General features: G+C 44.3%; 1 protein-coding gene across 4 annotated transcripts in view; it reads left to right on the plus strand.

The window, feature by feature from the left end:
• CCSER1 (coiled-coil serine rich protein 1) overlaps positions 1 to 20,695 on the plus strand; it is a 1,155,632-nt gene that overhangs the window by 170,396 nt on the left and 964,541 nt on the right. For all 4 annotated transcript variants that reach the window (XM_053252659.1, XM_053252661.1, XM_053252660.1 and 1 more), the window contains 2 exons: positions 11,578 to 12,943; positions 17,879 to 18,066. In XM_053252659.1, the coding sequence (XP_053108634.1) occupies positions 11,620 to 12,943; positions 17,879 to 18,066 (1,512 nt within the window). In that variant the 5' untranslated portion in view covers positions 11,578 to 11,619. Of the gene's footprint in view, positions 1 to 11,577; positions 12,944 to 17,878; positions 18,067 to 20,695 lie in introns of those variants that run through there.

The raw sequence follows: 20,695 nt of genomic DNA on the forward strand, positions 1-20,695 counted from the left end.
CAGGGAATTTTTTTTTGTTAAGCCATGGTGGGGGGAGTCTCTGCCATCTCCCCCTCCCCCCACCAGCCAGTGCCCATTTTTAACAACCCTTAGAAGCCCAAATCGGCTCGAAGCCGAGCCGGGGGTATGTTCGGGGGGCACAAAACGGAACATGTCCAGTTCGGTTTGAGTCCAGTCCGAAACTGGTTTTGTGGGGTTTGGGTGTGTGTGTGTTTTGCCTAAGATCCATTTAGTTTTTATCTTATTTCCCATAAATTTTGGCAAGATTTAATTCTGGGGGTCAGAATTCTTGGGTGCATATATGGAATATCTCAGCTGAAGCTTTGAGATAGAAGGGGTGCACTTGTTAATAAAGCCTGAAAAACCTGGTGTAGTAGAGAAACACTCACACGCTACTTTGGAATGGTTTCTTAAGCTCTCATTACCAGTGTGTGCATCTGTTTTCCATGCCTTGGAAGCAAGAGAGCCAGTACTTCTCTCCCCTGCTTCTTCTCTATTTCTTTTCAGCAGGAAATAGACTAAATAGGCAGTTGCTTTGGGCACAGCCAAGTCATTTTCCCGGGCTTGGTGAGAAAAGCTTAAGGATTTTGCAGAGCGATTCTGTCAGGGCTGCTTATATGGTGATGATGGAATGCAACTGATGACATATCTGGTTATGCCTGTGCCTTCACTTCCTGCGACGAGAGAGCAGAGAGTTTTCTATTGTGCCTCTCATCCTCTCAGGGTTTGCAACACAGAGAAGATAAATTGGTGTAGAATAAACTGTCCAGTGTATCCACATGTTACCAGGCGATGGGAAGCAAATGCATATTCAACCCCTTCCTTAACCTGCCCCTTCTGCAGTCCCACGATTTCCATGCAGCTTTGGGAGACAGCTGTATAATGCCATAAAAGACAGGCAGGTGAAAAGTACCGTGTAATTGCTCTTTAAAGGTTGGGAAATGTTCTCATCTGTCTGGTTAACTTAAAGGCCTATCCATTTCACATGCACAAATGTCCCTACATTTCTGGCTCTCTTGAGCACAAAAACATTGCTGTGTAATCTGAACTTAATTTATCAAACAGTGGTATAATCAAATGCTTATTTGCTTTTGATCACTTTTTGAAAGCTCATTTTTTATTAGTTTAATCTTCTCAAATTAAAAAAACAAAACGGAAATCAACTTTGTGTTTTGATTTCAGTGAGTCTGAAACCTCAATAGAATCTACCTCGGGCAATCTTCAAACATCACCAGTGGGGTTTTTAAAGATTAGCCCCTGTTCCTAGCCTTTGCCTTTTATCTGAAGCTTCAAAATTGCTTTCCTCATTCTTGATCTTTGTAAATCCTGACATTGTCTGCTTATTAGAAGTAAGCACGTAGATCGGGATTTGCAGACATTTAATGCAGGATCAACGGAAAGCACATGTGATAGATGTGAAGCGTTGACACACAAATGGTAGGCTCTTTGCGTGAAACTGGTGTTCTGAAATTAGATCCCTGAAATGGTTTAATTGCCACAGTCTAAGATCTGAGCATTTGTCAAAGTTGCATAACGTCTCTTTGTTGTGCTGGCACACAGATTCCAAGCTGAGATTTGAAACCGCTTTGGTCTGGTGCACCTGAAATGTCTGTTCCGTGGATGTTGGCTTAAGTTAAATTAAATGTTGTTGTGAAGAGACACTTAAGTATGTAGTACACCGCTCTGGGCTCCTTGGAGGAAGAGTAGGATATAAAATGTAAAATAAAATAAATGTCTCCCTGTGGCAAAGCATTCATCTGGAGTAACTTGCCTTGTTGACCATTGGCTTTTTCCCATGCTGCTGCATTCCCCCCGCCCACCGTAAGGTTTGTGGCAGCATGTAGAAAATTGTTCGTTCATTCATTCATTCATTCATTTATTTTATTCAGTTTTTATACTACCCTTCCAAAAAGGCTCAGGCTTTAAGCATTCTTACTTGGTTTTTCAGTTGACAGAGTTCCCAGACTGCTGCACATAAAATCAATAAAAACCAGCAAATCATTAAAATAATAAAAGGTGTTCATATGGAGGGGGTCTCATCTTGATGGCTGCTGCTGCTGCTTCTTTAACAGAGCAATTGGCAAATCTCCTGGCCCCTGAGGGGAGAAGGGCCCAGTCCCAGCCCGAGAAGAAGCTGCACATAGAGATGCTGCTGCTGCTGACATTTTGCTTGGCTGGCTGCTTCTTCTTGAACTGATAGGGATGTGTGGAACCCTCTTTGGGGGAAAATGTGCTACTCCCAGGGGTTCTCAACTTTGGGTCCCAAGGTGGTGTTGGACTACAACTCCCATCATACCCAGCCACAGTGGCTTGCCATTGTGGCTGGATATGATGGGAGTTGTAGTCCAACAACATCTGAGGCCCCAAGGTTGGAAATCTCTCTGCTAGACTGTCTCAGCCTCTGTGAAGCTCCATGTACGCTGATGGTGCTGTATTAATTAATTAATTAGCAGTTACCTGAAGTAGGTATGTCACATAAAGATTAATTTTCCAGACTGAAGGCTCTACAAAGCTCCACGTAAGAAGGAACTTCCCTGTCTATTACTTTGCTGGGAAAATGGCCTATTGTCAATACGAAAATCAGGAAGAAGAAAGAGTTCTCCCTACCTTAAACCTTACCTTTCATTATCTCCTGAGTGTGTATCCTTCAACTATACCTATTTTGTCAGGTATGCTGCTTATTTTCCCACTATGTGCACAGCTTTCTGGTATGTACTGAATTCTTATCTAACAGTACCACTGGCCTGCCAAGTGTGACTATATTGTCTGTCACAAAAAATGATTTAAAATCAATTGAACTGCATTTCTAGTGTCTTTTGGTTCTCCCCCCACCCTTCCCTTTTGGCTGGTGTGTTCTGCTTGAAATGTGAAAAGATCAGTATCTTGTCAGAGAGATGCTCCTTGACACACAAGCTACGTATTTGTAACATATCGTACACGAGACCGTGCTTTCTGGATTTCAAAGAAATGCAATATTATGCTACAGAAACGGTTATTTGTGGCAAACAGTGCCTTTAAGAGGTGTCGGGGGGGGGGGGTGTTTCATGTGGTTCCACTCACCTGGGACTGTATCTCTTGAAAATACAGGTGGGAGATCATGTGATGCAATGCTCTCCCTAGGAAAAGCTACCTTCACATGGAAATCTAGCATGTCGGGGGGGAGGGGGGAATGAGATTCAGACTCTTCTTCCTGTCAGACTGGCTTAACACAGGTAGGCATTTTGAGATAGAGGCACTACTCCATCACATCCCTGCTGGCCTGTTACCAACTCCAGCTCAGGGGAGCATAGATTTCTTGGCATACAAGGGGATAGATTTTTGAGGGTCTCAGGCTCAGAGGGTGGTGTCTCTGGAGCAGGACCAGTCTCTGGCACTGGCCCATGCCAAGCAAGCTCTGGCTGTGGCAGCTGCAGCATCCTCTGCAGAAGTGAGGCCATCTCAGAAAGGGGTTAGAGGAACGATGTTGGCAAGGGAGGTAGGCCTGATAGCATCCGGAGTGGAGCTGGTGAGGGTTCACCCCAGGATGCTCTTGCCTGGGAGGCATTTGGGCAAGGATTGGCCCTCCTCTGGGTTCTGCTGGCTGGCATGTTCAGGTTGCAGTCTAGTGTTGGGGCCTGAGTCTAGGGCTTCTAACCCAACTGCTCTCCCTTTATCAAGATCAGATCCTAAGCTACTACTTAGGGTGGGGATACGATGCAATCTTAAGATGGCTATAGCATGTGATATTTCTGAATATGTAATTTTGGCTCCTAAGAAACTACTACTATAACATATATACTGCTTTTCAGCAAAAGTTCTCAAAAGTGGTGGTAATAATAATAATAATAGCACCTCAACACCATAGGGGTCACAGAAATCACCACCAGCCAATTACAAAAAGCAGCTTTACTGGGAACAGCCTATATTCTGCGACGATATCTATAACAATAAAATTCATCCATCCCAGGTCCTTGGGAAGGACTCGATGTCTGGATAAAACAAACCAGTCAATAACACCTGTCTGACTGTGTAAACAAGAAATAATAATAATAATAATAATAATAATAATAATAATAATAATAATAATAATATGGTCCCTTGTCCCCAAAAGGCACACATTCTTAAAAGAGGTACCAGCAACTGCCACTGGAGGGATGCTGTGCTGGGGTTGCCGGTTTCTCTCCCCCGCTAAATATAAGAGAATCACCACTTTGAAAGGTGCCTCTTTGCCTAGTGGATAAGTCAGAATTTCTTTTCATATGTGCAGGGAATTCACCAGAAGAGCATGCTTTCCATCTTACATCTCCTCCCTTAGCTGTGTTACTGATAGATGGTGTTTATCCCCCATTATTTGTGCACATCTGTGTCTGTACATATGGACAATTCGTTCGAAAGTAAAACCTTCTCCCATGCACACTGCTTTGCTAGCAGTGGCAACCTTAATTTTATTGGGGTCTCTGCTGGAATATAGCCCCCTGAGGAGCAGACTTTCTAGTGTTACCGTTCCGTAGATTATATCATGTCACATTATGCTCATAAGTCCTGATGAGACATCGCCTGAAAGTTGGAGCTGCAGTTTCCATCCCCCTTGGGACTGCGATTCTGACTTCTGGTTCTGCATACATAAAGATAATTATGTCTAGGGGGGGAAAGAGCGCGAGAGGGAACCCATTGTGTCTTGCACAAGCTGAATTAAAACCTGCGGAGTCAGCACTCAATATATCTTTTGTAGCTTTATGCTGAATTGTGCTGAAGAGTAGCATTCTTGGATTATTTTTCCGACTAGAGACACTCTGTGTGTGTGTGTGTGTGTGTGTGTGTGTGTGTGTGTGTGTGTGAGAGAGAGAGAGAGAGAGAGAGAGAGAGAGAGAGAGAGAGAGAGAGAGAGAGATGTTGTGGTTTGTCATAAAGAGTGTGCACTGCAAAGTTCCTAGTTTAAGGCTCACCTTCGCCATGAGTACATTGAGGTGACCTTAGACAAGCCAGTGCCACTACTATATTTCAGCCATGGAACCACATCATTAATTTTGAGGATAAACACAGGCCTGCAATTGATATTTCAGTTGTCAAATTCCAGTGCACACAACCCTTACCTCTAATCTAGAATCTGGGGAGAATAATTTTAACCTCTTTCCCTCTTCCCTACCTTCCCTTGATGCATGCGCTTTATAGGAGCATAGGAAGCTGCCTTATACCAAGTCAGACCATTGGTCCATCTTGCTCAGTATTGTCTAGACAGACTGGCAGTGGCTTCACCAAGCTTGTAGGCAGGAGTCTCTCTCAGCCCCTGTCTTGGAGATGCCAGGGAGGGAACTTGGAACCTTCTGCATGCAAGCATTTATATGTTTTTCCTAGAGTGGCCCCTTCCTCAGAGGGGAATATCTTACAGTGCTCACACTTGTCGCCCATCCAAATGCTCAGGACACATCCAGGCATGGGAAGGCATGGAGAAGAGTGAGCTATGTGCATTCAGCAGAATGTCTACATCGGGCCTGCTCAATTCAGGCCTTCCTAGCTGTTTTTGGACTGCAGCTCCCATGATCCCCAGCCACAGTGGCCAATAGCCTGGGGTTATAGGAGTTGTAGGCCAACATCTGCAGGAGGGCTGAAATTGAGCAGCCCTGGTCTACATTGACTAATCAAAAAGGCGCTTTAAAAGAAGAGGCTCTCTTATATTTAACAGGATGAGAGCAGCTTTCACTCGCTATCCATCCTAGCATAGCATCCTTCCTGTGGCTGGTGTCTTACCTTAGGTCCCCTTCTGGGACAGGGAACCATTTTATGTACTGTTTATTTTTCTCTGTAAAGTGCTTTGATGACTTTTGTTGAAAAGTGGCAAATAAATATTCCAGTAGTAGGTGGTGGCAGCAGGGTGGATTTGATTTAAATCAAATTAATTTAAATTACGATTTAAATCGCTTCACAAAAAGACTTGATGTTAATTATTTAAATCATTAGTCAGGAAAATCATCATTTTTAAAAGTAAAAGTACATTCTTGTTGTCTAATAATAGACAATAAATATTCAGAGATAGATGTAGGTTTCATTTTTAGAAGGTAGGTACACACTGTAATAGGTACACACTTCTCATAATACTGTTTCATTTGGGCAACCAGGCCTTGCACTTTTTCCACCTGGAGCACATGCTTGTGTTACCCATAGATACTTCGTTAAAATATTCCCAAATGGAGTCTCTTTTACAGCCTGTTGCCATGATAGGTGTTTTCCTTCTACAACAGAGGATACGCTCCAAAAGGTTTCCTCAGGATTGCATGAATCTGTTCACTTTTGTTTTCACTTCCTATTCTCCCCCCACCACATCTCTTGCATTTATAATAATTTTTAACTCCTCCTCACTCAGGTATACTCCATCCCCCCAAATCCTCTATTCATTTATTGACCATGTTTGTCATTGCACTTTGATGGCGGGGGGAGGGGAGGGGTTGACTGTATGTATGTGATCCATGATGATATCTTTGGCCTAGGTTCTTTTTTAATGGATTAAAAAAAAATTAAAATCCAATTTTTAAAAAGATTTACATTTAATAAATCTGTTTTTTTTTCACCTCTCTCTCTCTCTCTCTCTCTCTCTCTCTCTCTCTCTCTCTCTCTCTCTCTCTGTCAACCCTGGGTGGTGGTGATGGTAGTAGTACATACAACTGTATATACATACAACTCGCTGCTTGTGGTTGGGGGCTCTTTGTCCTGAACTGTGTGGAGGAAGCCCTATGCACAGAGAATTGAACACAGCATGTAGACCTTTAACCAAGTATGTATAGATAGTTTGGGGCCAAGGCCTCCTCCCCCGGCTGTCATATTCTCTCCCTTGCATGGCCTGCCTCTTGTGTTACCCGCCTCCACCCCCCCCTTATCCCCGTCATGCTGACTACCCCATCTGCTGTGTGTGCAAGAACGCCTGAGTAGGAGAGAGGAGAGCTGGTCTTGTAGTAGCAAGCATGACTTGTTCCCTTAGCTAAGCAGGGTCCACCCTGGTTGCATATGAATGGGAGACTTGATGTGTGAGCACTGTAAGGTATTCCCCTCAGGGAAGAGCATCTAGGCTCCAAGTTCCCTCCCTGGCAGCATCTCCAAGATAGGGCTGAGAGAGACTCCTGCCTGCAACCTTGGAGAAGCCAGTCTGTCTGTGTAGACAATACTGAGCTAGATGAACCTATGGTCTGACTCCGTATAAGGCAGCTTCCTATGTTCCTATGTAAGGAACACCAGCACCGACTCCTGAGAAGGAAATGACCTCAGCAGGAGGGAAGGTAGTTTTATGGCCACTCCAGCTCCTCTCCTGCTTCTCCACATCCTCGCATCTTGTTAGATTGTGGTGGCGCTTCCTTTCCCTCCTGTGCTTGGGTGGCCTGTTCAGAGTAGCTTCTCCTTCCTGTTTCACTGCTGGCTCCACACACCGTCTGCCTCTCTTGCTGAAACTCCTTGCCTTGCACATTTGCGGCACATCTCTCTCATTCCCTCCCCAGGTGGGCACATGCACAAGTTGTGGCCAGGTTTTGTTGCCCCAAGTGCTGTTCACTACAATATAAGAGAATACTAATTTAGCAGTAAAGGTTAATGAGGCAATCTATGGGTGTCCGTAGGACATTTTCCAGTGGGGTGGAAGGAAGGCTGGAATCCTCTACTCACTGATCTGGGGATGAGCCCCTTTGAATTCAGTGGGGCTGGCTTCGGGGGGGGGGACTGCCCCCTCTTGCTTCCTCGTTCAGATGCCCATGGGCATACTTTGAATGCTTGAAATGACTATCTAAATTTCTACGCCACCTGGAGATTTCTGATTTAGGCGGTATAGAAATTCCATCAATCATTCAATCAATAAATGCAAAGTATTTGCTGTATGCAGCAAAAGTAATCTGTTTTTGAAACTCTGTTGCTATACAGAGAGGTTTCAGTAATAACGAAATGAAATTTGAGAAATGAAAAAAGCAGAGGAAAACTTGATTATCATAGAAGTAGGACATGTACAATTGGGGGGAGGGAGCAATATGTGGTAAGTAAGGAGTTGTGTGTGGATATTGGAGTGGAGTCCCATGTTCAAATCCCTATTTAGATCCATGGCAAGTAGTTGCTTGTCAACCCAAGCCACCTCATAGGATTTTTATGGGGATATTTAAAATGAGAATTGTGAAACACTATGTGCCACCATAAAAATGATAAATAAGGATGGGAAGTTGGGATATGAAAAGTCTTAAAACAAAATTAATTTCTTCTTCTCTGGGAAATAAACAGACCCCGAAGCTTGGGTATGGTTATCCAGAGCTTTTGTGTGATTGCTGAGGCAATTTTCTTCTTGCCTACTACTGCAGCTTGGCCTGAATATTATTTATTAGAAGAGACCTGCACAGCTTATGACCCAACACAGCCCACTGTCTGCTTGTTGTGGGTTGCCAAATGCTTGATAACCCCTCTGTGTTGGCAGTTTGGGGTAGGCCTCAACGCCAGATAGTTTAATGTATTTAAATGATTAGTGGACTAGATTAGACCTGGAAGATGGCAAGTTGTGCCAGCCAGTCTTTATAGAGCTTGGTTATCAGATTTAAAGCGCAGCTGGGTTTCTGGGCAATCTTTGTTTGAAAATGGCAGTATGTGTTTATTCTGAGATAATAGTTCTGTAGTTTTCTTCACCTATGGTTTGTTTACACAATCAAAGCAGGTAAAGCCAAAGTACATATGCTCCAGTGAATAGATACTAGGGAGGTCCTGTTGCCCGGGGGAAACATTTACAGGGTTGAAATGAAGATGAATACAATGATTTCTCACTCCTTAGAAATGTGTTTCGGACGAGGAGCCCAGCAAAGGTGAAATGAGAGGGTGAAAAGTGGATACAAATTACTTGTAAAACAAATTGCTTTTGTTAGAACCGATGTGGGGTGTGTGTGTGTGTGTGTGTGTCTCTGTATTCCCAGTTATTGAGGCCTCAGAGTCTGGTGTTTACATGAGTTGATTATATTAGTATTCAGCCTTATTTGCTAAGATTTATTGCCATTTGAGGAGTCTCTCTTAAGGGCAGGGGTGCAAAATGTATATAGCAGATTGCTCTGCCACAGAGGCACATCCCTGAACTGTGCAATGCGTTGCTTGGCTTGCTTATTTTGTGAGCAGGCTTGTTGAGGTGGTAAATTTTGCTGGAGAGGATTTTAGACCTGGAGGAGAGGTCATAAGAACAGCCCTGCTGGATGAAGCTCAGGGCCCACCTAGTCCAGCATCCTGTTTCACACAGTGGCCCACCAGATGCTGCTGGAAGCCTACAGGCAGGAGTTGAGGGCATGCCCTCTCTCCTGCTGTTACTCCCCTGCAACTGGTACTCAGCAGCATCCTGCCTGTGAGTCTGGAGGTGTCCCTGTAGCCCTCTGACTAGTAGCTGTTGATAGGCCTCTCCTCCATGAAGTTATCCAAACCCTTCTTAAAGCCATCCAGGTTGTTGGTACCATATCTTTTGGCAGAGAATTCCACAAGTGGATTATGCGCTGTGTGAAAAAGTACCTCCATTTTCTGGTCCTAAATTTCCTGGCAATCAGTTTCATGGGATGACCCCTGGTTCTAGTGTTAAGTGAGAAGAATTTATCTCTATTGTTCATTAAGTTATCATATATGCATGCCTGTTTTGTTTTTGTTTTGTGTGCCTTGTGGAAGATTGTAGTCTGATGGTAATAAGAACAGGTTGTTGAATTCCCTGAACAACCCGTTGCCCAAACTAAGAGATTATAGCAAACTTCGAAGCTGTATGATACTCCGAACCTGGGTCAGGTGAGGCAGCTGGGCAGGAATCAAGAGCTTTCAGTGGGTGCTGTTGAACCAGCAGAAGGCTGGTAGTAACTGAGGGCTTGTATAACTGGTGAGAGCCCCACCTCTTCCTGCAACCCTACTCTAGAAGACTCACCTTAACTGGCCTGCACTCCTCCCATTGGGAGGGGAAGTTCTGAGCAGCCAGGCAAAGATTCCACCTTTTGGAGTTGGAGCCCTGCCCTCAGGCAGTATTGCCTTTGCTCCCAGGGAGACAGAGGAAGGGGCAGGAACCCTGTTGCGAGGCACTGGATCCATAGCTCTCTGGGAGGGGGTGATTACCTCTGGCTGCATCAGCCCCAATGGATAGCGTGCATGGGGGGGAGGGGAGGGTGTGATCAGGGATCCAGGCTGAGGTGGGCTCCTCCTTCTCCTCTAATGGGTCTCTTCTGGTTCAGTGTCCAGGTGAATCCCAACATGGGAGTAGCAGTGGCTTGGCTCTCTGGGATCAGCGGATCCTAAGGTGTATCCTATTCCACAATATTTGTATTCTGGCTTGAAATGCCCACAGTTCCCTTATCCAGTCAGTGGGCACAATGGTTCCCTTATCCAGAGGTTCCTGACCTTTTTTAAACAAGTGTACTACTTCTGCTGAAGGCCTTCAGCCCAGGCCCCCTCCTGGAAATTTGTGTGTGTGTGTGTGTGTGTTTGCGTGTGCACATACACTCTCTTAAACGTTACAGTTAGGGTGACAGCCACTCCGCCTACCTTTCCACCCAAAGAACAGAAAACAGCCACAATCAATATTGTTATCTGCTTGTAAGAAGGGAGTTATTAAAGGCTCCCGCAACCAGAGGCTACTAATTGTATGAATATTTACATACCACTTTTGAACAAAAGAAGAGGAAGATGAGACAAGGAGGAAGTTGGTAGAGAAGGGCACAGAGAGTAGGGATGTGCACGAAATGCAGTCCGAGCACTTTTGGGAAACTGGGATGGGGAACATTAAGAAAAAGGAGAGCAGGTCCTTACCTGCTCTCTGCTACCCCATTCAGCTTCCTGCCGGCGTGGCGCAGATCCCAGTAACCCCCCACGCGGTGCCATCACACACATGGCGTCTGCACATGTGCGGGTGCCATTTGCGTGGTCAGCAACACCATGCTTTTAAAATGTTCAAAATGTTTTTAATCTTCTAAATGATTTTAATTGTTAGTTGATTAAATGTTTTAAATTATTTTGATTGTAAACTGCCCAGAGACACAAGTGTTTGGTGGTATAGAAATATTTTAAATAAAATGTGCGTGATGGCTCAGCATAGGGGGTTATTGAGATGCCTGCCGCCCCAGCAGGAAGCTGCATGGGGTGACGGATAGCAGGTAAGGAACTGCTTTCCTTTTTCTTAAAGTTCCCTGTCCTAGTTTCCCAAAAGTGCTTGAACCATGGTTTGTGCACATCCCTAACAGAGGACTCTGGAGTAGATGTGGGGGCACCAGAGGACTGTGGAGGAGACATGGGAGCTCAATCCAGCATATGGCTGAGCCCTTGCTGAGTACCATCTGGGACTCTTAAAGTACCTCTGATGGTTGGGAACCCTTGGTATAAGCAGTAGAAAAAATGTTGCCTGGTTCTGGTTTCAACTCAGTGATTCAGGATGGGTGTAAGGCTATCCTGATACATGGAGGATCAGCAGACACAGGCGGATCTGGTAGTGCCAGAAGATGCAGGAATCCTTGATAGTATTCGGGTTTGATTCTGCAAGTACTTTTTCCTGTGTGTGAAATTTACTGTTGAATGTGTCAATGCAATTGTCTCAGGCAAGTAATAATAATACATATCTTCTGTACTTTACCCATACAGATTTTATTATTGGCTGAACTTGGCCAGGCACAACTGGTCCTGATGGGGGACTCGGGATCAAGGCGTTCCATCATTGTGTCCCGGTTGCCAATATTCAGGAGAAGTATTAGCCGAAGACACGACTCCCTTCCGTCATCGCCTACGTCTAATAGTACCATTGGTGTTCACAGCTCTTCTCCCTCTAGCACCAACTCTAGCTCAGGTAGCACTGGCAAACGCAGGAGTCTCTTCCGCACCCCTTCCATTAGCTTCCACCACAAGAAGGGGAGTGAACAGAAAGCCGAATCTCCAAGCCAAAACGCGGGCATTTCCAATGGTGCTCAGCCTAGCCACACATTGCAAAAGCTCAGTTTGGAGGAGCATGTGAAAAGCAGAGGGAGGCATTCTGTAGGGTTTGGAAGTTCGCGAAGTAAGAAAATCACGAGATCCTTGACAGAGGACTTTGAGAAGGGGAGGGAGCCTTCAACCAATAAGAATGTCTTCACCAATTGCATACGGTCTGGGAAGAATGATGGTGATGATTCTGGCTTTACAGAGGAACAAAGCAGATCTTCTCTTAAACATTCCTCAAGGAAGCTTCTTCCCAAATCCTTCTCAACACACTACAAGTTTTCAAAGCCAGTCCCTCAAAGTCAATCCATTTCCTGTGTACGGCCATCTTCTTGCCTCCTGGATATTAAACCTAATGTTGAAAGTGAACCTGCATTGGTGAGATCTCCTCCTTCACGTTCTCCCGAGGTCATAGAATGCATTGGCAGCTCTTTGCAGTCACCGTTGCTTTCTGCTGACCTGACCACGGTCCAGACCCCTTCCGAATTTCTAGCATTGACTGAAGATTCCATCTCGGAGGTTGATGGGCTGCCCCACTGTGCAAATTCACACGCAGAAACTTTTGTCCATAATGTTTCTACCTCTCAAATCTTCCTCAACTCTGTTGCTGCTCCTCCTCTTCTTTTGAAGAAAACTGATTGTGCAGAAAGTGTTTCACATTGTGCTGTTATATCACCCAAAAATCACAGGGCTAGAAACTTAACGCTCAATGAATCTAGTACCGTATCTGAAATCTGTGATGCTAATCAAAACCATGCAAAAGTATTATTGCAAGAACATCCTGCTAAAATGACCAGCCACCTGGAAGATGTACGCTCAGGAGCTGAAGCACAATTAAAACCTTTTGTCTTAAACCAGGGAGAAATAGCTGAACATTCTCTAAAAGCACAGGGATTGCATCGGGACCAACAAGAAATGAGAGCACTGGAACACATTAGAGAAACTCTTCCAACTTCCGATTCTAAGATAATCCCTCCATCTTCTGAACCTCAGTCGTTTCAAACGCAGCAGAGATACGAAGTGAACCATTCAAAGGGTATGCTCTTTGATTTTCATTTGCTTCCAAAAGTTTTGTTTCCTAAAAATGTGTGAAAGTTTCCGAGCACATGCAAACGTTCTTTAGGTGGGAGTGTATATGTTTGTGAATGTGTAAAGACACTGTTCCCTAGGAGCTTTGGGCTCTGTGGCCCAGAGTTACTGGAGAAACACCTTGCAGATGAAGGATACATGTCTTTCCTTGTAGTTTGAACTGGGGCTGAGATTAAGTGAGTCGATCCTTTGAAATGAAATGGTGGTGGGGATTATGGGATGTGAAATACATTCTGCTATGAACAAAGTTCCCAGCTGTGTCTTTGATTTGCTGCTTCTGTGACGGTTTGGGAATTTTGTAGCCACAGAAGAGGTGACTGGAATAGAGGGAAAGTCCTTCTTGTGCAATGGGTGATTTTCCTTTTCCAGAACTGTACTGCAAGTCTGCAGCTCACTGTGGGGAAAGAGGGAAGTATCCCTATGCAATGGATGCTTTTCACCCATTTCCACACCCCTTAAAGCAGGGTTTTTCAAACTTGGGTCGCCAGATGCTATTAAATTACAACTCCAGAGGCCATTGTGGCTTGGGGTGATGGGAGCTGTAGTCCAACAACATCTGGCTGGTCTTGTGGTAGCAAGCATGACTTGTCCCTTTAGCTAAGCAGGGTCTACCCTGGTTTCATTTGGAGACTTGATGTGTAAACACTGCAAGATATTCCCCTTAGCGGGTGGAGCTGCTCTAGGAAGAGCATCTTAAGTTCCCTCCCCGGCATCTCCAAGATAGTGCTGAGAGAGATTCCTGCCTGCAACCTTGGAGAAGCCGCTGCCAGTCTGTGAAGACAATACTGAGCTAGATAGACCAGTGGTCTGACTCAGTATATGGCAGCTTCCTATGTTCCTATCTGCGGTCTCACTACCAAAAAGCATTGGAGAAAGTGGAGGGGGTGGGGGGACTTTGCTGCTCATTAATGAGGCTCAGCCCTTTTGTAGCTGTTGGACCTAAAACAGGGTTTTGAAAAGGCACACAAGTTCATTTACTACTACTATTACTAATACTACTACTACATCGCTTTTCAACAAAAAACATTCTCAAAGCTGTTCACATAGAATAAACATAAGCAATAAAATGAATCCCTGAACCAAAAGGACTTGTACACTAAAAAAAAACAACAACACAAGGTACACAACAGCAACAGCCATTAGAAAAACATCCTGCTGGGCTTAGATGGGGTAATTACTCTCCCTCTGCTAAATATAAAAGAGCTACCACTTCAAAAGGTGCTTCTTTGCACAGAAATGCTTTAAATTACAGAAAGGCTAGTTTTCAGCCCATGGTATCTAAGGAGGACAGTTACTGTGTATTGTCTTTCAAGTATTCTGATAATGCTCTCTAACTGCTATCAGCCCACCGCCAACGTATCAAAGGCTAATTCACTGGCCAGAGGTCCTTTCAATCAACTTTGGCTGATTCGCCGACTGTGTCCGTTTCTCTAGATAAACGACCTCTGTACAGTAATACATATGCTGGTAACCTCCAGACTGTACTACTGCAATGCTCCCTATGTGAAACTGCCTTTGTGCCTAGTCCAGAAACTGTAGTTGGTACAGAATGTGGCAGCCAGATTGGTCTCTGGGTCATCTTGGAGAGACCGTATCATTCATATCTTAAAAGATCTCCACTGGTTGCCAATAAGATTCCAAGCAAAATAGAAGGTTCCAGTTATAACCTATAACAGCCTTAAACAGCTTAGGCCCAAGGTATCTAAGAGAACGTCTTCTTCACTATGAGCCCCATTGCTCTTTGAGATCATCCGGAGAGGTTTGTCTGCAGTTGCCACCAGTTTACTTGGTGGCTATGCAGGGATGGGCCTTCTCAGTTGCTGCCTCAAGACTCTGGAATGTGCTCCCTGTTGAAATAAGAGCCTCCCCATCTCTGACAATTTTTTAAAAGTCTTTAAAAACACATTTATTCACCCAAGCTTTTAAACTAGATTTGTGGTTTTAAATTGTTTATGTTGCTGTAAACCACCCGGAGACGGACGTTCGGGGCGGTGTACAAATCAAACAAGAATGAATGAATGAATAAAATAACCTTGGGTTTCCCATATGCGTTCTAAGGGTGTGTGTGTGTGTTTGTGTGTGTGTGTGTGTGTGTGTGTATGAGAGAGGGAGTGAGTGAGTTTATCTCCTACCAGGAGTGCTAGTTTGGTTATTATTCAGCAGCAGTGCATAAAGGGATGTTTAATATTCTCAACTCTAGTATGAACGAGGCTCGGTCAATGCCATACACAAATATTTAAATGCAATATGTGTCCCCTTCAGGCATTTGTTTACGCTGTATATAGTTACAGCAACAACAGGAGTGCATTGGTAAGCCAGCACACACTCCTCAACCACACTCCCTACTCTCCGTGGCTCCAGCATAGTAGCAGAAGAAAACCACTTTAACATTAACACAAGCACCACAATATTCAGACTACTATGTGGTTTTCTTGAATGTTCGGTCTTCATCTAGTCTGGTGCTTATGAAATGTTAATTCAAGTGAAGAATACTTAATGTGAATAAAGCAATTACTCCGAATTACCCCTAAGCTGAAATGGTGTCAGGCAGAGTGAAATTCCCACTTGCAACACAAGGGTGCGAAATTCTTTGCAAGGGGGAAGGTGCTGGGAAGAACAGGAAATGCATCTACAGGCCAGGGGTTGTCAAACATGGGTCCCTAGATGATGTTGGACTACACATCCCACCATTCCCTGCCACAATGGCCTTTGTAGCTGGGGGAGATGGAAGTTGTGGTCCAGTAGCATCTGGGGACCCAAGTTTGAGAAACCCTAGCTTAGGAACCCAGCCTATTACTTGCTACTGAAAATCAAGTGACGGTGAGGAACAAACTCTGCATTCACATTTGGGTGCACACCTGAATATGCATCAAAATGCACATTTCATTCCAATCCGCAATGAATTCCTTTCAGTGGGGTGCACATCGGGGTGCACATACCCATGTGAGGGAGTGTGTTCCTTCATTCCCTCCTGTGTCCCCCTCCCTCACCCCGCTTGTCTCAGCTGTCAGCAACATATCAGGGGAATAATGACTTTGTACAGACATGAAGAAAAGCTACAAAAGTTTACAAGGTAGGCAATTTAACGTGAATACTGGGCGACATTATGGCTCTGCAGTGCTGCTCGGTGGGGACGCTGCAGACTTCTGAGCAAGCCCCAACACTGTTCTGCAGCAGCAGATGTGGAGGAAGCGTTTCTGCAGGTTTCCCCATTGTCACAAATAGGGAAGCCTGAGGAAACCCTACTTCCGCGTCTGCTGCTTCAGAACAGTGTTGGGGCTTGCGCTGAAGTCCACAACAGCCCCCAGACTGCAGCATTACAGCTATGTAGTGCTGCACGTCATGTCAGCCATTCCACGCCCCCTTGCAAATAACAACTTTTGAAGTGAAAATCAGATATCACAAAAATTTAGTACCGCACACTGCCAAATTATAATACAGTTTGGAGAGTTCTTCAGTTTGTTAATATCCTGAGACATTATTAATGATATGAGAGATGCTGCTATCAACTCCTCCATTCCGAAACACATTTATTATTTTATTTATTACACTTAATTATTAATTATTTATTATTTTATTTATTACATTTAAATGGAGATAAGGATGAGTTTATACCAGGATGAATTTATATTTCGGGGAGAATACCACTGAAAGATAATTCCATGCAACCACCCCCTGATCCCAATGGCACTGTTTAAATCAAGATACAAACATGAGAAGCTCAATCATTGAATATTAACATAGATTTCCTATAGTTGTTTTTGAGTTACAACACAGTGTAATGGGTGGCAGGTGAGCATTTCGGACACTTTTAATTGAGAATTACGACAGATAAATTGGAAGGAAGCATCACTTCATGGTAGTGATTTGGCCTATCAGTCTCAATGGTTTTAATTGATTCTCTTAATATAATTTGCCATCCCTTTTATATGGTTGAGTTCTGATTTTGTTGGTATTGTTTTAAAGAATGTTATGAGCCGCCTTGAACGCTTGCTAAATTGGAAGGTGGGGGTATAAGTATTTTTAATAAAATTATAAATCATAATTGATTTTCCCTGTTTTAAAAAAAGATTATTATAACCCACTGATATGGGTAAGCATATTTTGAATCTAAAAGGACAAAATGGCCTCGGTAGAGGCTGGTACGGAGGGCGGTTCCCTAGTGTGGTGAATAGCCTTGCAGAAGGTGAGACAAGGCAGAGTGTGGCAACCAAGGCGGGGATAGGAGAGGGGGAACGAGCCGCACCCTCATTAACCACCACCCCCATCCTGTCCATATCGGTCACTACTGGTTGGCTTTACTCTTGATCAAGTTGAGAATTCTGTTTGTTCCAGACATTTGGGACCCAGGTTTTCTTAAGTTAACTTCACTTTAGCACATTATTTCCTCCCAAACTTCTCCCCCACCCACCTTTCTGGGCATCTTCCATCAGCTTCAGTTCAAATATCCCCATGGTTTTGTCTGAAAGCACTGCTGTAGCTGCATATCGTGATTCCACTTGCCATAGCTTTCCCTACTTAAGAGCATTGTGACTCTCTGCTGAAAAATAAGGAGGGGAAGAGCCATGGTTTCATGACAGGTCATGCCTTTCATGCAGGAGACCACTGGTTAAATTCCTGAGATCTCCAAGTAGGACTGGGAAAGACCCCTGTCAGGACTCCTGGAGAGCTGCAGCCATTCTTTATAGACAATGCTGACCTCAATGGACCAATTCATTATTTATGTATTGATTTGATTTGATTTGATTTTTATACCACCCTTCCAAAATGGCTCAGGCTGGTTTACAATTAAAATTATAAAGCAGCTCCCTATGTTCAAATGTTTGTGAATAGCTTTTGCAACATGGTTGATGATTGCATGGGTGTTTGTCTCTCTTCACAGTAAATCTTGCCAGTAGTTTTAGCCCATATCGAGAAGGAAGGTTCATAGAAAAACGGCTGAGATCGTCCTCAGAAGGCACTGCTGGAAGCAGCCGGATGATCTTAAAACCAAAGGATGGAAACCCAGAAGACATGAACAGTTTGCGAAAGCAAAGGGCTGGCTCCTCCTCATCGAAAATGAACAGCCTGGTGAGTTTGTCATGCCCTTTGGTGCATTCCCTGCAAATGATTAATGCTTCTTTCCTCCTTGTTCTTTGCAAGTGGGGGAAAGAAAGGATAGTAGCTTTAAAAGTGGTATGCAAGAATACCAAGATCTGATAGTGTCAAGTGAAGTTTTTGGAAGTGTGATAAATAACTTGCGGAGCATAGAATCTGATTGTTGTCTAAATAAAGTATTGGACTTGAGTTCAAATCTTTACACAGTCTTGGACTCACTGGGTTGCCACAGGCATGTTGCTTGCAGTTTCTCTCAGTTCTACATCTGCAGAATGGGAATATTCATGTGAAAAGGATGGACCTCAGTGGTGGCACACATGTTTCGCATGCAGAGAGGTCCAAGGTGCAATTCCTGGCATCTCCAGTCCAAGAGATCTCAGGTAGCAGGCCTACAAAAACCTCAGCTTGAGACTGTGGTGTCCTGCTATCAGCTGGGGTTGACCATTTAGTGTTTGGCTCTACATTTGCCTCAATTTGCCGTATTAAATGTCATCATGCAAAGATTCTGTGGACCTCAGATGACTCAGCCCAGTTGGCTTGCTCAAACAGCTCTGAAGTGTTTTTGTTTTTGGCCTTGGATGAAACCTTCCTGCTAATGCCGAGTCAGCAGTGAATACAGACATTTTTTATTTGTGACAAGAGCCTTTTGGGGAATAAAAGGGGCCTTGATGAAGGGAAAGGAACACTTATGAAGACACTCTCCTCCTGACACATGCTGTCTCTTTTAAATATAAGCGGGGGCCTGTGGGCTTTCTTTGTTCACCGTGTGTGTCCACGGTGTTTCCTAGCCTTCAGGCTTCTGTGCTCCTGACTCCCACATGTTGCCACTGTTTATCTCATAGTAATTCTGCTCCAGATTCCAGCTCTGCAGCTAAGCCTATCTGTGGGTCACCTTCCCAGGTTCCTGGGTGGGATTGTGAGGCTCGGGGATGTAATGGACACCACCGATTGTGCCACCTTCTTTTTAAACTCTCTGTTACAGTTACATGCGCTGCTTGCGTAAGTGCCTAGGGCAGTCAGCACGGTGGGCTGTCTTGTCAAAGCCTAGAGTCCAGTAGGGGATCCATTGAGCCAACAGTACCACCATACTTCTTTCACGGCAGAAAGCTGGAGACAGCTCAAGTGTCTTTCTTGTGCTGCCTCTGATTTCCCCAGGTGTACCCCTGAAAGACATTTTCTCAGGCTCCTTTGTGACATGTAGGAGGTTTTCTGCAAGTGCTAGGACAGAGGACCAGCAATAAGGATTTGAATCCAGGCCTGTGTAACTTGGGACTCCCATTGAGGACTTGGATGCTTCCTCTGTTTGCATGACCTGCCCTTCTCTACCCTACCTGGTAAGACAGTTCAGCGATGGCCCAAATCCTGTAGAGATGGATAATGTATAATTTCAATAGCTGGAGATTCAGCTGTTGCTCTGTTTACATTGTAAATATTTGTCTGGATGTCAGCCTCCTCTGAGTTGGAAATGGAATTGAAGACTACAACAGCTGGAAGACATCAATCAGGATAGCCTTGTTGGAGTTCTGTGATTTTCCTGAAGAGGGCAGCATTGCATTTTTCTTGTCTTCGTATGTGATAGTGACCAAAAATAGCTCAAATACTATCAATATCTCAGATTAGGTGGTCTCTGTGTGTGTGTGTGTGTGTGTGTGTGTGTGTGTGTGTGTGTGTGTGTGAGAGAGAGAGAGAGAGAGAGAGAGAGAGAGAGAGAGAGAGAGGAGGGGAGAGAGAGCAAGAGCGCAAGCTTGGAGGCCTCTCAGACACCCAAGAAAAGGAGCCCTTTAAAATCCCCGTTAGTTTTCTCCTTGTCACTGGCAGCTCATCTGGTGGCCACTCTGGGACGGGCCTTCTCTGCCCCCCCCCGACTTTGAAATGCGCTCCCTGCTGAAATAAGAAACTCGTCATCTCTGGCAGCTTTTTAAAAGCCTTTAAAGACACATTTATTAACCCAAGCATTTAACTAGAATTGTGGTTTAATACTCAAACATAAAATACTCAAACATAAAATGAATACAATGGTAGTATACAGTATGATACAGCCCTCTATGCCTGCTGCCCTTTGCAGCTGAGCTCAGTGCAAAGAAATGTAATTTAATTAGATTTCTGTGATGATATTATTATTCTTGTAAAAGAAAGGGCCATGGGTACTGTTACATATTTCCCCCACAAATGATCAAATCTGCTTATTTGAAGCTTTTTGCTTTTGCCTGCCTCAGGTCATTATGTCCCATATATGATGGATGGTATTTCATGGCATATGTTTTCAAACTCCCCCTTTCCCCACCCCACTTGAAACAGTCATCCTTGCAGTAATGAACTTCTTCCACAAGAGGTCGGTGTTACTCTGTCAGTGGAAACAGAAAACTATATTCTCAGTAGCAGAAAAGAATTTGGCAATAATTAGTTGATCCAAGGATTAGAAGAAAAAGAAAAAAAGGATGCTCTTATTGTGAGTTTCCCTACCTTCATTGATTTTGGCTTTCTTCCAGGCATTTCTAGATAATGTGTTTTGGAAGAGGGTGGGAGTCAAGGTTGCTCTGACGTACTGGAGATAAGGCATGCTACTCTTGCAGACTTGGGGGTTGCAGATTCAGAGAGAAGA

Source organism: Hemicordylus capensis, chromosome 5, assembly GCF_027244095.1.
Source record: "Hemicordylus capensis ecotype Gifberg chromosome 5, rHemCap1.1.pri, whole genome shotgun sequence".
Classification (NCBI taxonomy): Eukaryota; Metazoa; Chordata; class Lepidosauria; order Squamata; family Cordylidae; genus Hemicordylus; species Hemicordylus capensis.